This window comes from Callospermophilus lateralis, chromosome 18 (assembly GCF_048772815.1).
Source record: "Callospermophilus lateralis isolate mCalLat2 chromosome 18, mCalLat2.hap1, whole genome shotgun sequence".
Lineage (NCBI taxonomy): Eukaryota > Metazoa > Chordata > Mammalia > Rodentia > Sciuridae > Callospermophilus > Callospermophilus lateralis.
The window spans coordinates 4,057,530-4,075,794 of NC_135322.1; the positions used below are offsets into that span (position 1 = coordinate 4,057,530).

The 18,265-nt window shown below is 45.4% G+C and overlaps 2 protein-coding genes across 2 annotated transcripts in view; one reads left to right on the top strand and one right to left on the bottom strand.

The window, feature by feature from the left end:
- Window positions 1-18,265, bottom strand: part of LOC143383728 (uncharacterized) — a 51,954-nt gene that overhangs the window by 14,737 nt on the left and 18,952 nt on the right. The gene's annotated exons all lie outside the window — the stretch shown is intronic.
- The window catches only part of LOC143638173 (uncharacterized), a 45,432-nt gene continuing 34,441 nt past the window's right edge, over window positions 7,275-18,265 (top strand). Inside the window, 2 exon segments of the mRNA XM_077105826.1 lie at window positions 7,275-7,321; window positions 8,565-10,187. Coding sequence (XP_076961941.1) covers window positions 8,759-10,187 — 1,429 coding nt within the window. The 5' untranslated portion in view covers window positions 7,275-7,321; window positions 8,565-8,758.

Consider the following 18,265-nt stretch of genomic DNA (forward strand, 5'->3'; position numbering starts at 1 on the left):
GCCTTAGCCCTGCTCGCCCCAGGACATGGATGTGCTCCCTAGGAGAGCCTCTGGAGTTAGCACAGGTGCAGGATCACCTTCAAAGTGAACTGAGAATAGAAAGGGAAAAGAAATGAAAGCAGGACTTGATGGACACAGCGAAAACTTGCACAACCTACAGAGACGGTTTTGCATCTCAACTGGTACTTCCTACATATTTCCTGCCTGTCACTCACAAAAGGGGCTCCAGGTTCCAAGTAAGAATCTCCGCAGCCAGGCCCCTGCGCGCCCCGCCCACCCGCCTTCTCCCGGAGCCGCGCCTCCTGTCACTCTGGCCCCGCCCCGCCCTCCGCGGCCCGCCCACCGCCCCGTTTCCCTGCCAGGCGTCTCCAGGAGCGCTCTGCTCCTCCTCCCAGACCCGGAAGCTGATCACGGAGCAGCGGTCCCAGTGAGGCGCGTGAGTTCCCGGTTCAGTGGCAGCGTCTCCTCCAGAGAGATAAGAGTCACGCAGGCCTGCAGCAGCGGCGCCAGGCAGGGAACCCGCCGCGTGTCGGGCTTGGCCGCCTGACCGCCCTGCAGCCTCCCGCAGCGCGCGGGCCTCCATCTGCACACCAGGCCCTGCCATCACCTGGCCCTGCCCTCCTCAGTCCTGCCTTCACCTGCCCTGTCCTCACCCAGCCATGTCTCCTGGCCTGACCCTACCCTCGCCCAGCCCTGTCCTCCTCACCTGCCCTGTTCCTCACCCAGCCCTACTCCCCTACTGGCCCAGCTTTTGCCAGGCCTTGTCCTACTACCTGGCCCTGCCCTCACCTGACCCTGTCTACCTTGGCACTGTCCTCCTCACCTGCCATGTCCTCCTTGGCCAGGTGTCCACCCTGCAGGTCTTCCCTCCATTAGTCTCCCTGTTGTCTGCAGGAGGTGACCTGGGCCTGTGTGGTGACTTCCAGGGGGTCATCTGATGCCATCTCCAGGTAGCAACAGCCAGATCTCAATGTCATCACAGAACACTAATTGGGCAGGTGGCACAGATTCCACCCCAGGGGAAAATATGCTCCCCTGGAGGTGGGCATCCAGGACCATCCCCCTCCCTGTGATGTGTGGCACTAGGCTGTGGACAAAGAGCTGGACCACAAATGAGAGAAAGGAGACAACAGAGAGAAAACTTACACAGGTGACAAGGGATTGCAGAGGGAGAGCACAAGAGTGAAAGAAGAAGCCATAAAGCAGCAGAGAGAAGCAGTTGGAGAAATCTAGAATCGCAAACTCCTGAGAGGAGAAGGACAGCCACACAGGGATGTGGACAGAACAGGGGAGAGACCTCAAGCTATCTAGAGAGATGAAGGACATAGAAAGAGACAGAATCCGGGAGGGACCACAGGCAGAGCATGGGAGCAGAGTACAGATTAACTGCAGGCATGGCAGAAGGCAGCTGTGGTGCTAGGATAAGGAGAGGGGTAACAGGTGACAGGGGGAGCCCAGGGGAGCACCTTAGAGCGGAGGCCTCCGAATGTGGGCATTCAGAGCATGGGATTAGGGGCCTGCAGCAGGCAGGCCAGAGGAAGAGTGTGGATGGGGAAGGAAGAGGCGGAAATCTGTGGAGATTGGGGACAAAGACTGGGGAGAAGGACTGACTGGAGGTGAAGGGAGTTGCAGGAATGGGGAAGATCAGATGGAGGGAAGGGATAGAGGGAAAAAGGGGAGAAACCAGGAGAGCAGAGGGAAGCAAAGGGAGCAGGAGGCCCTCCCACTAAAGGAGCACAGTAGAGGTGAGGAAAGAAATTGCAAAACTACTGCCCATGAGGCTTGTGTATTTTAAAATTCTAGAGGTGACAGGATAGCTCCCTTATCCAGCCCAAAGGCAGTGACTGAACTCATTGTGTCCAGGGTCACCTCCTTCCTTTTCCTGATTTGTGGTGTCATGTAGGGAGTGTAGGAGATAGAAAGGGCAATTAAAGTGTTTTTGCTTTTGTCAGGCTGAATGCAACAGTGACCACTCAGCAGACAGTTCTTCACCTCTAGTCACGTAAATGTGTGGGGATTTCTCCCCACCAACAAAGGGTGTCTGTGCCACCTGCCAAATTAGTGTTCTGTAATGGCATTCAGATCTGGCTGCTGCTACCTGGAGATGGCATCAGATGACACAGAGCTTTCTCCTACAGCACTGCCCCACATGGTATGCCAGTCACCTTGAGAAGTTGGGACCCCCTGTTCACCACCTTGAGGGAAACATGGTACTTTTGTTTGCATGCTTGTTACAAATAAGTGACACAGGTTACAGAGGTACAGGCAGATGAAAGAGCCATGGTAAAGGTTAACTGAACCCGAGAAGGGAGTTTTGGGAACAGTGAGGAGTCTGGCAGAGAACTGGTCATTATTGAACAACCACATATGCATTTTAGTGACTAGAGAGGTGGTATTGTTTGTGGAATGTCAGAGCAGTTGAAACAGGGTGGGTTTTTCCTGTATCAGACAGTAAAAGGAAGAGATCTTGTCTAAGCTGCCCTCCCATCTCAAGGCTGGTGTCTCACTGCTGCCTGAAGAGAGTGTGTCTTTGCCTCTGCCTGGTGCTGACCCTGAGATCAAGCATTCTTGCCCCCCTCACAGTCTGAAAATGGTGTGGTGTCCTTCCTGTGTGTATCATCAGTTTTCCACATGCAGAATCATTTGGTCATTGTCCTCACAACACTGGCATTGAGCATTTCCAATCACATGAAATAAAGCCTCTTTTCTTTTCCATTCTTCTGTCTCTAAAAGATAAACACTTTGCTAATCACATTTTTTTCTCTGTAATATGGACTCCCCTTTTAGACTACGTTTGCATGCTGAACATTTGTTTATATACACTGTCTTCTATCTGGAGTGACGTCTTCCAATCAAGTGTTCTCATCCACCCTAAGCTAATGGTCTAATTTTCACAGTCTTTTGTGACATCCCCATTTCTATATTCCTTTTTAAAGTCTTGTCCTCATATCTCTTCCTGTCAGCACCACATTGCCCAGTTGATGACTCCCTCTTATTTTTTCTTAGCTCTGCAGACATCTTCCTTATCTTAAACTCTGCTTGCATTCACTGGGATTCCTCCAAGGATCTCTTTGGCAATTCCTCTGCTGCCAGGCCCCACGCTGTTCTCTGACTGGGGTGCTGCCCCACAATGGAGCCTTGCACCTCTGCTCAGCTTCTGTGTGTGCCACTGTCTCTTCTCCTCCTTTCACTCACACCTTACACACCATTCACCTCTCTAGTTCTCCGGGAGACTGCTCCCATGAACCCTAGAATCTTCTGGCCATTGTCTCCTAAACTCCATGCTGGGATGTTTAGCCTTTCCACATTCATGTTCCTCCCATGACCTCAGCCCCTCAGATGCCCCCCGGCATCGTCCTCAGCATCTCAGGAAGGTTGGCCTCTACCTGGGGGACTTGGCTGGACACCTCCACATATGTCAAAATTGTACAATGTATTATGAGGTTGGCAGGTTTTTCTTTATTGTACAGGAGAATGAAAAGAAATCACATGAGTTTTTCAGAGGAGAAAGGAATCTAGAGTACACACAGCTCTTGAGGCTTGGGAGAAAAATGGGGAAAGACCTGGCTCCTGATTGCTCTGCTTCCCCAGGCCTCTGTCCTCATTTCCTGCTGTGTCCTCTGCTTGCTCACTTTCAGCCACATGGCCTCTCTCCTTTTCCTGGCCAGAGATTGCTCCAGCCTCAGGGCCTTCACTGGGTCCTGTCTCTCTACCTACCCCTCTACCTGGCCCCTGGGCTGCAGGTGGCCAACCCCTCAGGTCTTTGTTATGACATCACCTGCTCCATGGAGACTCCTTGACCCCCGCAGCTCCTGTCACACTCCAGCCACAATCTACCCCCACTCTGTTCCATGGAGCTTGCTGTGTCTGTCTGTTTCTGCTCCTTTACTGTATACTACCTGGACCCTGATAAGAAGAAGGGTCCAAGAGATGGGCAGAGCCAGAAGGTGGGTGGTGGGCCTGACCTGCCCTTCTGGGAGGTGCTCCATGCTGGCTTCCCCGAAGTGTGATGAGTCATTTTACATCCATTCAGGGGTGAGGCTGGTGCCCAGCCTTAATAATATTTGAGGGTGATTCTCTTCTTTGTACCAGCATCGAGTACCAGCTCTGGAGTGGTACTGGGGTCATCCTGAGATCTGATGGGGCTGTGGTGTGGTTCACTTTGGTCAGGACTACGGGGTGCCCTGAAGGGGAGCCCAGTGTGGCCCAGGTCCCTATTTGTGCAGCCTGTGGGCTTCACCAGCAGGGAAATGAGGCCCAAAGGAAGGAGTCAGAGAAGCCTCCTGTGCTCCTCCTGCAAGAGCTACCATGCCTGGGTCTTGCTGCGCAGTGCGCAGCCAGTAAACAGTACGCTTCCTCCTTCCAGGATTGACTTGTAAAGACTCCTGTCACCTGAGGAAACAGCCCTGAAGAGGAGGAGGAAGGAAAAGGGGTCAGGAATGGCTGTCACTGAGGTACAGTGATGCTGTCGGGTGGTCCTGACCTCTGCGCTTAGATTCCATCCCACTGTGACCTGGTGGCAGGGAACCCATGAGGAGGTGCCACCAGGTGTGGCCCTGGGAATCCTCTGACATTTTTGTTGATCTTTTAAAAAAGTGAGTGTGCTGTTTGGTGGTGTCCCTGTCCTCCACACCAGTTCCCTGGCTCTAGTGCTCATTGTTTCCTGCCTTTTGCTTCTGTTGCCTTCAGTTGGCTCTTTCCCCTGGAGGTGTATGGTTAGTTGACCTGGGTTTCTTCCTCCTTGTTTCACTACCCTAAGTTTCACTACCCTAAGGTCTTTCTTTTGTTTTTATTTTTGTTTTTTATTTCATTGCATTCTGTGAGATTTGGTATGTTTATTTTTGTTTTGCTTTTGTTTCAGATATTTTCTGAATCCTCTTCCTGTCGTTACCATTGGTTGGTTAAGAATGAGGTGTTTCATTTTCCCATATTTGGGGGTGTTAATTTTTCCTCTGCAGTTGGCTTCTGTATTTATTCTGTATTTATAGGAAAGAAAACTGGGGTCCTTCCAAGTATCTGAAATTGAATTTTAAGATTTGTGACCCAATCTGTATCAAATGAAAAAATAAATAAAGCTGGGTGGTAGCTTAGTGGTTATGCATCCTGGTGACAATCCCCCGTAACAATAACAACAAAAAAGTCTGGCAGTGTCACTCAGTGGTGAAGCACCCGAATTCAGACCAGAGTACCTTAAATAAGTTTTATGATTTTTAAAATGAGGCGCCTGCATTTGTCTACATCGGATTGGTTCTACCCTAGGCTGTGAATGTGCTGCCAGTAGCGGGGGTGCCTTCCTGTGCCTGCCCCTACCTGTGCACCTGCAGGCTCCTGCCGGGCAGATGCATGGTATTGTTCTGCACTTGGTCCATGTCTCTCATGTAGGAAACCTGCTGTCAGTTTTCACAGGACAGTCTCTGCCCCTAAGTCTCCAATTGCTCAGGGTCAGCTCTCATTCCAATCACCTCGGCTGGGTTTTGCTCTGTAATTTTGTATTCCTTGACCCGAGAGACATTTCCTAGGGTGTCTGTGGGGCTTCCTTCATCCCCTTCTCACATTCAAAAAGTGGTCAGAGTGCTTCGTAAAACTGTCAAGGTCTTGACTTGCATTTGCCTTGTGGTAACGCCTGTTCAGAAGAGACAGGTGAACATGCGGATGGAAGAGGTGCATAGCCAAGGTGTGGGGCAAAGGACGTGGAGATCACATGACTCTGCGTGGTGCACCACCCTCCAGGACTCTCCACCCACGCATTGATGTGAACACCCTTTCACCCCGTCCTGTTGAGTTTTTATGGAGGCTCCATTATGTAGGCAGGCTTGATTACATCCTGGGTGATGGTGATCAGTTGGGTCTTCAGGCCCTCTCCCTTCCCTGGAGGTAGGTGTCAGGACAGGGTGTTACAACTGCCTCTCCTGCCTGTGGCTTTCTGGGTGAAGCTCCTTCGTGAAGCTCTCTAGGGGGCTTTGGCACCTGTCTTCTCACTAGCACAGATATCTTTCTTAGCTCTCCAGGGATTCCAGGTGAGCTCCCCATCAGCAGAGAGACAGATACCAAATGTGTATTTACAGCCTCACAGTGCAGCTCTTCTCACTTGAATCAGTTGCATGCTTACACTTCTCCTCCCTTCTCATTTCTCTCTTTTTACTTCTTTGCAGTAATGGGTTGAACCTAGGTCCCCTCTGCCATTACATCCCTACTCCTATGTTCTTCATTCTCGAGAGGATCTTGCTATGTTTCCCAGTCCCACCTCCAATTTACAATGTTCCCACCTCAGCCTGGTGATAGCTGGGATACAAGCATGTGCCACCATGTCTGGGTTCTGTGGTTCACATTTTGCATCAAGATTATAACTGTCCCCTGTGCCCCATTGTGAACTCTGTTTTGATTTCAGGGTCCGCTGACATTCAGAGATGTGGCCATTGAATTCTCCCAGGAGGAGTGGAAGTTCCTGGTCCCTGCTCAGAGGACTTTGTACAGGGACGTGATGCTGGAGACCTACAGGAACCTGGTCTCCCTGGGTGAGCTTGACCTCCCCACCCTGCACCCGCCCCATGCCAGGATCTTCAGTGCATACCTTTGTGTTTCCCCTTTGAGTTTGGGATCCTCTGAATTGACTGACTGACTGAAGCCCTGGTGCAGGTTAAAGAAAGCTTCAAAGTGCAGCCTCTGCACTTTGTCCCCTTCCTTCAGATGTTCTGCCCGCTTCATGATACTGCAGTGGTGGTTCCAGAGCTGAAGCACAACATAAAGCCCACAGCCGACTCTTAAAATATCCAGTTCTACCCAGATGCGATGGCACATGCCCACAATCCCAGTGATTGGTTTGCTGAGGTACAAGGATCAGAAATATTGTTGCAAGTTCAAAACCAGCCTCAGGAAAAGTGAGGTACTTAGCAACTCAGTGAGACCCTAAATAATATACAAAATATGGCTAGGGATGTGGCTCAGTGGTCAAGTCTCACAGAGTTCAATCTCTGGTACAACAACAACAACAACAACAAAAAATTAAAATACCCATTACCTGTTTTCTGTCCCTGTGCTTTTGATTCAGTGGTTCTTGGAAGAGAGGTAGATACCTACATGATATAGTGAAATATTTTCTGTGTCCCTCTGTAATGTCCTCTTCCTCACGTGCAGATAGGGCTGGATTGTGGAGAAGCCACAGTGCATCAGCTTCTTTTCTCTTTACAAGCAGGAATATGTCCTTCAGACCTGAGTGTCCTCTCCTGGTTGGAGCAAGGGAGGGAGCTCTGGACTGTGAATGGCCCAGAGGAAACATCCAGGCCTGCAAATGAGTGGGCATGTGTGGAGGGTGTGACAGCAGGTAAGAGCTCACATGGGCAGAGAGGCAGCTGCCCACTAAGTAGTGTTGGGGTGCTTTGGCAATGGGAGGGGTCAGGGCTAAGGTGAAGTCCATTTCCTGGGCTTTACATGCAAGGAATTTGCTTTCAAGCTCCTTTTCCTCCTCTGCTCCTTCTCCCTCCTCTCCCTCCTCTAAACTTTCTCTATGTATACATGAGGATGACATCCCCTTTGTTATCTTTATGTATGGGTGTAACCTGATTTTGTTAAATTCATTCCATTTTTCTTCCCTTTCCTTCCTTCCTCCCTCCTCTTGTTCTCTTCCTTCTCCCCCCCTGTCTTCCCTGTATCTTTATGATGTCTGTTCACTTCCTCAAACACCTTTTTCTCCCTTATTTTGCTCTAGTTTCTACATATAAGGGCAACCATTGACCCTCAATTTTTGAGTCTGGCTCATTTCACCTAGCACAATGTTTTCCATTCCACCCACCAGCCAATGCTATGATTTCATTCTTCATTTACCTCTAGGTTTTTAAAAATCAGTGCTGTGAATTAGTTAAGAATGTCTCATTTTTTATACTAAAGATTCATGATTTCCTTTGTTGAATAGATTTGTCAGCCTTCTCTCATGATCACGATGAGATGGTCCTTTTTCTGTTCATTCACTTTCATTTACCATTAGAAATCCAATAGACTTATTTACATTAACTACAGCAGTTTGATTCTCACAGTTTGGGGCCTGCAAAGTCCAAGATCAAGGTTCCTATTGAACTAGTTGATAGAGCATGAGTTTTTTGGTCAGAGGTTTTTCAAAACTAAGCTTCCACCAGGGTCTGTGGCACAGCCCTTTAATGCCAGCAGTTTGGGAGGCTCTGGCAAGAGGATTGCAAGTTCAAAGCATCCTCAGCAGCAATGGCAATGCACTGAGCAACTCAGTCAAACTCTGACTCGAAATAAAGTATAAAATTGTGCTGGGGATGTGGCTCAGTGCTCGAGTGACCCTGAGTTCAATCCCCCATACCCAGAAAATAAAAAATAAAATAAAATAAGCTTCCCTGAAAAAAATTGGATTACATGTAATCAAGCTTTCCTTTTTTAAAATTCCTGTTCATTTTTTTTCCTTACCAATTAAAAATCATGATCATAAGCCCCATAACTGTTGTCAATACAAGTATTACTTTGGTATAACCTTATATATTTCAGTGTAAGATATATATTTAGCTTCAGTAATTAGTCATAAACCTGTGGTTTCTGACATCTTCTAGACATCACTCCTAAATGGGTCATCAAGGAATGTTCACCAAAAAGGCACAGCTGTACAGGAGAAATAGTCCACACGGTGACATTGCAAACATGTGACGGCCGTGCCATTGAAGGATCATGCTTCGATGAAACCCGCAAGAGTACATGGGACTTATGTTGTTGGAGCAATGTAGGAAGACATCACACAGGATTTTCTATGACTCAAGAGGAAAGTCCCCCTGGTTGCAGAGGTGAACGTGGAGGCAGGGATGCAGGGAAGGTGCTCATCAACAGTTGGCTTGGATTCAGCTTTCAGTCACATCTGCCTGAACCACAGTCCTTTCAAGATGAAGGGAACCTTCATAAATGGATCGATAGTGAGCAGGCTCTCGACAATGGTTCCTTGCTTCCAGCCCACCAAAGAATTCCTTCTAGCGTCAAAGCAAACATTTCTCATATATATGAACATGATTTTATAGGTTCTTGTTTGTTTATACCAGAACCAAAAACAGGCATTCCTCCAGCAGCTCACAAATGTAATGAGTTTGGAAAATCCTTTAATCAAGAGTCACAATGTACTATTCATCAGACACTCCGTACAAGAGAGAAGCAATTTATGTGTGATATATGTGGCAAGGTCTTCAATCAAAAATCAAATCTTACAAGTCATCATAGAATTCATACTGGAGAGAAACCTTTCAAGTGTAACGAGTGTGGGAAGGTGTTCAATCACAGTTCACACCTTGCACAACATCGGAGAATCCACACTGGAGAGAAACCTTTCAGATGTGATGACTGTGGCAAAGTCTTCAGTCAGAAGTCCTACCTGGCAAACCACCAGAGAATTCACTCTGGGGAGAGACCTTACAAGTGTGATGCCTGTGGCAAGGTCTTCAATCAGATTTCACACCTGACAAGTCATCGTAGAATCCACACCGGAGAGAAACCTTACAAATGTGATGAATGTGGAAAGGTCTTCCACCAAATTTCACACCTTGCACAACATCGAACAATTCATACAGAAGAGAAACCTTTCAAATGTAATGAGTGTGGCAAGGTCTTCAGTCGCAATTCTTACCTCGTTCAACATCTGATAATCCACACTGGGGAAAAACCGTACAAATGCAATGAGTGTGGCAAGGTCTTCAGTCACATTTCACACCTTGCACAACATCGGAGAATTCATACAGGAGAGAAACCTTACAAATGCAATGAGTGTGGCAGTGTTTTCAGTCACAAATCTTCCCTAGCAAATCATCAAAGAATCCACACAGGAGAGAAACCTTTCAAATGCAATGAGTGTGGCAAGGTCTTCAGCCGCAACTCATACCTAGCAGAACATCTGATAATGCATACTGGGGAGAAGCCTTACAAATGCAATGAATGTGGCAAAGTGTTTGGTCGCAGTTCACATCTTGCATGTCATCGCAGAATCCATACGGGAGAGAAACCTTATAAGTGTAATGACTGTGGCAAAGTATTCAGTCAAAATTCATACCTAGCATGTCATCGCAGAATCCACACTGGGGAGAAACCTTACAAATGTAATGGCTGTGGCAAGGTCTTCAGTCTGAATTCATCCCTAGCCCATCACCGCAGGATCCATAGTGTAGAGAAGCCATAGTCGTGTAATCAAAGTGTGCAGGGTGGTGCGTCTCACCTCCTTCAGAAAAGGGCAGAAGGGTGGCAAGTGCAAATCCAGTCTGGACATATGGTGAGACTCTCTAAATATGAAATAAAGGGCTGTGATGTAGCTAAGTGGTAGAATGACCGCCTAACACATTTTGAGTCCCTGGGTTCAATCCCTAAACCCCAGAAGAGGAAAATAGTAATGCAACAAATGTGTTGAGGTCTTCAGTAACATTGACATCTCACACATCAAGCATTTATGGTGGAGAGAAACCCAATGAATGTGATGAGGGTCGCAAACACTATAAGGTGCATCCGGCCTGGCCAATAATGTGATCCACACCAAGAGGGCTAGGCCAAGTGTTCACTGACATTTCCTATCATGCACATTGTCAATATCTCATCCTAGAATAAAACCACAAATGAATTAGACAAAGTCTCAATCAGCATTCAAACTGTGCAAGACCACTGAGAATTCCTAGTGGAGAAATTATCTCCCGTGTGTAATGACTATACAGAGTGATCCAGGCCTCATTTAAGGCTTAGTTACTTAGTTAGTCTGTGATGGAGAGGAACTTCACACATTCATGGGATGTAAACAGGCCCTATGGTAAAAGCCTCTTATCGGGATTCCTGCTGGAACAGAAACTCATAAATGTACCATGGTTGCAAATCTTTACTATGCACTCAGCCCTCTGTACACGTCAGGTAAGGCACAAAAGCCATCACTTTGGCCAAGCCTGTCTTCAGTGCTCATGTCTCAGTGGACATCAGGTGATCCACACTGGAGAGGAACCATGGAAATGTCTGCAGGTGCCAAGCTCTTCTGGCATAGTTCACAGCTTGCACAACCTGGGAGAAGACGTCCTAGAGGTAGAGCTTGAATCCAGTGAGTGTGGCACCCCCTGCATTATGAGTTCAAGCAGTGGTCAGAGTCCATACTAAAGAGCAACATCCATCACAATCACAACACAGGACAGACGTCCATGCCTCAAAACCAGTGGGCATCAAAGGGACACCTTTGTGGAAGCTGTGCAAAAGTTATTTTCATGATGGGGCTTAAATACAAGCCTCAAAACCTGGAACAGAGTACATGCCCCAGAGAACAACCAACCATCCAAGTGTAAGGAAAGTGCTGTTTCATTGTCAAACATTTGTGATTTTGTTGTCCTGAGAGGATTTATTCTGGGGAGAAATGAGACAGGCATTGTGACCCTGGATAGTTTCTTCATCAAAGGAGTATCCTTGGGATTTACTAGTTGTACTGGTATAATACATTATTTCACCAAGTCTCACACAATACCCCATGTCAGAGAATTTATAGGAAAAGTAAATTAGTCTCAGATTGTCCAAGATTAGCTTCTGGTCTTGCATACTGTGGAAGAATTACAAGTCAGAATATGTTAGAACTCATGGCATGTCAAAGGTGCAGGGACATGTTATCTTCAGGTTGTAAAGGGTCGCATTCTTCGAGATTTCTTGGAAAGTACCCTGCTCGTCTTGGGTTCTCTGCCTTCCTTACAGGCCTCATGGCTGTGCCCAGAAAGGAACCCTTGGGACCAAAGGCCTTCATGAAATGAGGATCATTGCTGTCCTTGCTCCTGGAGGTGGAGAACACTCCTTGTTAAACGTCAATATTGTCTGCATCAGAGAGTATTTCAAAGGGGCTGAGCAGGATGTAGAATTAGGATGTCAGTTATCCTGCCTGGGGTGGTCTGTGCACCCTTGTCCATATTGTCCATAGTGGGATGGGGTAAGGAACACTCTACAAACTGCCTGAAGTGGGGCAGCCAAGAGTGCAGGGACTGGGCTTTTGATTGGAGAAGAGGAGTGTGTTCTTAGGGACTGATTATGTCCAGGAAGAATGCAGGGAAATGGTAGCCATCCTGGGGCAATATCCATAAAGTGAGTTCCATAATATCTGTATATCATTATTTTAAAATTAATCCACATTCAGTTACACAGATCTTTTGAATTTGAAGGTAAATTAAGACATTATGTTCTTCCTTTCTTTCTCATCTCATTAGACATCCTTCTTAGATGCTTTTTCTCAGTCTGATTTTTTTTCTGAGAATCATGCAGCTTACTTGCCCCAGCACCTGCAGGAGAGGCCCTGCCGGGTGTCCCAGAGTTGTGAGCTAATTCTCATTCAGATGCACTGAACCACAAATGGCATTTCCCCTAGGAGAACCCCATGCAACCAGCAGAGAACCTCCTTGAATAGATAAGGGCAGTACACCCCCAAAAGGGATTTATAGAGGAGTATCCCACTGACACCAACCACTTCCCAGTGTGGCCAGATAAAACCCCACCAACCTGAGACCCTCACATGGGCCATACAGCCATGTCATCCTGACTATAGTTCCTCCACCTTACACCACTGCACCCTGCATGCTCCAGAGTACGTAAGGTGGAACCCATATTGGATCTGAGAGGGCTAGTCACAGAGATTTTCTTCAGGAGGATTCACAAAACTGTGGAAAACTTCCCCCCCAGGGAATCCTGGAGTATTGAGGAGGCTCTTACTTATCCCTCATGGGGGTAACTGACCAAATCAGACAATTCAGGACTGTCTACTCTGACCCACCGGAAAGCTAGTAAGTACCTCAACACATCAAATATTAGAGGAGCCTCCTAGAATTGATCTGAGGTGAGCTGGTCTGATCACTACCTCCACACCAGGGAAAAATAGAGGTAAAGACAAGGAGTACTCGGCATCTTTAAAACATTCCAAACCCTGATAGAATCCAAATCAGGAAGATCCAAGAACACTCCCCACTTTGGCATGGAATATCATAAATACTTCTCATGTCAATTTTTATCTTACTGATATTGCTTTTCATATTGAATGGACATGTTCTGTTTATTTGGCATTGCAGCCTTCACCTCAATTGATTGTATTTCCTGTTTTAAAGCATTAACTAGAAGCATTATATCTTTGCTTTCCTAATGTATATTTATACTTGCTCCTCTTAATTTCATGTTTACTTCTTGTATTACCTACTCCTGCCTCAAATAACCTCACATTGATTCACCTTTTTTACCTTAGTTTGTGTTATTTTATCTTCTTTTCCAATTTTTTCTCTTCTCCCCTTTGTAGCCCCCTATAGAATATAATAGCAATTTTACGATCTTTAAGAACTACTTTCTCAACCTACTGAAGAACACTAATATGGACTGGAAAAAAATATTTGTCAGTGCCTCTCCAACAGAAGAGATTAATATCCATAGTGTATTAAAAACTCAAAAAGCTTCACACCAAAAAGATAAAGAATGAATAACCCAAACAATAAATGTGCACAAGAACCAAATAGACATTTCTCAAAAGAAGAAACAAGAAAATGTAAAAACTACGTTGAAGACTTATCCTCACTCCAATTAGGATGGCAATCAATAAGATTGCAATTAATGATAAATGCAGACAAAGGTGTTAGAAAAAGGTACATGTGTATTTTTCATGGGACTACAAGTTAGAATGACCACTTTGGAAATCAGTTTTGAAGATTCCTTGAAAGACTACGAAGGGAACAATAATATGACCCACCAATTCCACTCCTCAGTGACTATACAACAGAACTAAAATCAGCACACCATAATGATTCTTTCCTATTTGCCGGGGTCCAGCCCCAGTGGGGTCCAGGGAGTCCTGAAGGAGGAGTGGCGTCGGCGAAATGATGAGACAGGAGTCGTTCCGTTTGAGCAATCTCCAGAGAGAGAGCTAAAGCAGCTTTCTCTGGGTCCCCTTTTTATTATAATTTTTCTCATCATTATAGATTCACAATATGTCATTGATTATATAATTTAAAACTTTGCCAAGACATGACATTTCCTTAACCATGATTGAGAGCACACCGATCTACATTCTTCCAGGATATGACCCCCAGCCATACAATCATCAAAGTACAGAATCATCAATAAAACATGTCACCAATTTACATCCTTCAGATTTTCCCAAGATTTACTATTTTTCCCAAGATATGTTATTTCCTTATTAACTAATGCCAAACTATGTAACCAGACTCTAAGTCTCCTAGCCAATCATTAACCTAAAGTACACTTGTACTTTATTTTTAATCTAAAATTCCCATCTAAAAAAGTCCCTTTAAATCTTATATTTAAAATATCCTAAAGTTTATGAATCATCCTTAAAACATATCAGAAACCTATACAACTTAAAGACTTAAGAATTTCTAAACTTAAGAATCTAAATAAAATAATATTTTTAACATTATTCTAAAACTGTGTCTTATAAACCTATTTTAATTGATTCCTAAATTTATTCTCATAAAACTGGTTGAGCTGCTTTCTTCAAGAGTTTCTTTGTTTTTCAGTCAAGGTACACTAGTTTTCAAGGAGTTTGTTTCTCAGTCAAGGTGCACTAGTTCTCAAAGAGTTTGTTTTTCAGAGGATGATTGTTGTCCATTATTAGGTTTGTCCACAATGTACTAAGATAGAAGAATAGCCTTTTACTTTGTCCTTGATATGCTGAGGGGTGGGTAGAACGGCCTCCAAGGCATGAACTACCTGTTCTGTTCTAGCCATCTGAAATTTAATTTGTTTGGCATTTAACATACTTATGCCTCCTGTGAGAAACATAAGCATGAAAATGCAAAGTCCCAATTACATAAAAAAGGGTCTCATGGTTTCGGTTACCCACCAACCAGTGTGGCTTTGCCAGCATTCATCCTCACTGTGACCCTGTCAAGACAGTGGGAGAGCAGCTTTGCCAACACTTTTTCTCACTGTGACCCTGTCAAGACAGTGAGTGGGGGATCGCCTCTACCACCTATTGATCCTTATAGCAATGCAATTCACAATAGCCAAGTTATGGAACCAGATCGAGTGCCCATCAAAAGATGAATGGATAAAGAAAATTTGAATATGTATTGTGTATACATTTACTTTATATATATATATATATATATATATATATATATATACACAAATACAATATATATAGAAAATATTGTATATACACCAATGTGCACACACAATGGAGTTTTACTCAGCCATAAAGAAGAATGAAGTTATAGAATTTGTTTGCAAATGCACAGAACTGGAAAACCTCAGGCTAAGTGAAATAAGCCAGACTGGAATTTTTTCTCCCCTATGTAGAAGCTAGAGTAATATAAGGGCAAAAAGGGAGGTTTCCATGAAAAGAGAATGGAGAACTTTAGAGTGGAGGAAGGGCACTGGGTGGGGAAGGACAGGAAAAGGGAAGAACTGCTGAATATAACTGAGCAGATTATGCTCTGTACACATATGAGCATACCACAGTGAATTGCACCTTTATATATAAAGCACCAAAAAATAGATAGGATAAAGACCATTAGAGTAGATAAAGCAACATAGGGAAATGGAAGGTGGGAAAAGAGGGTGTACTGGGGATATTCCATGCAGTTATGATGGTGTCAAAATGAACCACTATTTTGTGTGACTATAATGCATCCACAAGAACATTTTTAAACAGACATTGATTTTTCCCACATATTTTGCCCCTCAGAAAAACATTGGATTACTCATCAGGCTCATTCTGCTTATCCAGATGGTGCTTTCAGTGCAGAGGCCTCTGTGACTGGGACCTGTGCTGCAGGGAGGTGGCCAGCTCCTGAGATATGGGTCTGTGACTGTGACCTCACCTGCCCTGGGACCTGCAATTTTCACTGTGCCTGTAGCAGCCAGCTAGGGAAGCTGAGGACAATGCGGAAAACTTCCTCCCCAGGGAATCCTGGAGTATTGAGGAGGCTCTTATCCCTGATCCCTGGGGGCAGATAGGAGGTCACATGGAGATGGCAGGGATCCTGAGGTCTGTCATGGGAGCGACTGGCAGTAAGCTATACCTACCCCGTTGCATTCCTCACTTCCATGTGGCGTTTTCTACTCCAAATATAGTTAAGTTTTATTCATTGCTTCACTGAGTGGCACCATCATTTAGACGATTACTAGGTGCATAGCATTTGACAAAATACCCGGTAAAGATTTTTAAACACACACAGCAAGGGAAAAACATGACGCTGATAGATCACCTTCTGCCTAATGCAAGTCAGTTAGCTTCCCTCATTTGCACAATTTATTGCCAACTAATACCAAAATTTTGTGGATAAATATACCCATACTGATGTCATCAGTGACTGAAGGAAGAAACACAACAATATTTGTTAAACAACACAGAATGTTCCTTCACCAAGACAGCAGCAGGATCAGATGCTTCAACAGGCCAGACCTACCATTTCTTTAAGTATCAGATCTGCCAGGGGGCCACTAACATCATCTCGGCAGCCTTAAGAGGTGACCACAGAAAAGAAGCCCTTCCTATTTTTTGTGATCCCCCCAACCCTGCAAGGACAATTGTTATAGTCAATCATCTTAATAAATGCTGTGAGGCTTACCATTCAGGTCAAGACCTGTGGCAGGGAAGAAGGTTTGGGGCAGTGACCCTGCATGGGTGTGATATAGAAGTGGTAAGCAAGAGATCCCAGAGAACAGGGGGACACAGGGACAAGATCATGGGATGCTAAGGAAATACTGAGGGGGGAAAACAGAGCAGGTAGAAGGGGAAACAGCAAAAGCTCATCGAATGTCCAGAAAGAGGTATGGGTTGGGCATACAGGGGGCAAAGAGCTAAGGGACATTAGGGACATGTTGCCTGCCAGTTAATAGAGACATAGGGTGTATGATTACAAGGGAATGAAGGGGCTCCTGGGGATGAGCAGAGAGCAATGATAAAGTTGAAGGTCACTGGCTGGAAAAATTCATAGATTTAATGTCTTTAAGGCATTAATATCTACAGGTAGTGGGAGGCTTGTTAATATGCATGGAGAATGATGTCCTGGGTAAAGTAGTTGTTCAAATGGGCCTAGAGGGTGGTTCTGGGGAGAGAGAATGCATCTCAAGGGTGAGAAATTAGGCACAGGGCAATGAAGAAGCTGGGGAAAGAAGTGGGTGGAGAGAGGAACAGAGGCCGTGACAACCAAGAACAGTAGAAACATCAGGAAAAAAAGGTTAAAACCTGTGATTTACGACTTCAGGATCAGTGAAGAGGTACAGTTTTGACAACCATGTGGTGTACTTACACTATAAAGCACATGAAAAGACACCAAAGAAACCAGGGTAATTCCTTGATTTAGGACCAGGCACATGGGAAAGAAATAACGTGGAGAGGTGTGCACCCAGGAGAGAGATGGAGGACGATGGGACTGGTTAAGATTCACGTTCTCTTTTCTGTGACAGTTAAACCTGTTGTCTGAGTTTCCTCATATGTAACAAAAATGTGTTTGCTTGCTGTAACCTAAAAACTAAATTTTATATTGTGAGGTACAGTAGAGCCATTTTCAAGTCACAAAATCATGTGGTTAAATGTTGACATGTTGAGCCCCCCATCAAACCCCCTTTGTTCTCAGTCTTCCAATTATAATGCCTATAGTGTAGTAGGTGACCCATTGTTAACTATAGTCCTTCCCCATCCACTCGCCAATTTTAAATTAGTCAATCCTGTACATTGTAACCTGAGCTCCTCCCATCCAAGCTAGGGGCAGTGCTGCATCTGGGATAAAAACGTGGGCACACTTCCTGCCCAGTGCGCTAGCTTGCCAGGTTTGGGCGGGAGTAGCACACCCTTCTGTAGAAGTAATATTTGCCTTGCCAATTAACTTTTGAGCAGATGACTGATTTCTTGTTGCATCCCAATATTTCTAACACTATCACTTCACAGTTACCTGGTGTGTGGGTGGGGGCGGGTAAGGACATTAAAGAGCTCTGCAGATTCCAACTGCACAACACTGTCTTACTAACTACGGTCTACACACTGTACAGTAGATCCCCAGGGTACATTCATGTTGGTGCACTTTGACCATCCCCGCAATGTCCCTCCCTAACCACCACTTTACAACTCTCATTCCACTCTGTTTCTATGAAGGTGACTACGGTAGATTCCACCTGAGATCGTAGAGTGCTTGTGTTTAATGTCACCTCACTTACTTCCTCCAGGCTCATTTATGTCAGCACAGTGGCAGGATTTGCCTGAGTAGAAGGCTCAGTACCTTTTCCCTGAGTGTTGATGGACACACCACCTCACCTACACACCTGCACACTCTGG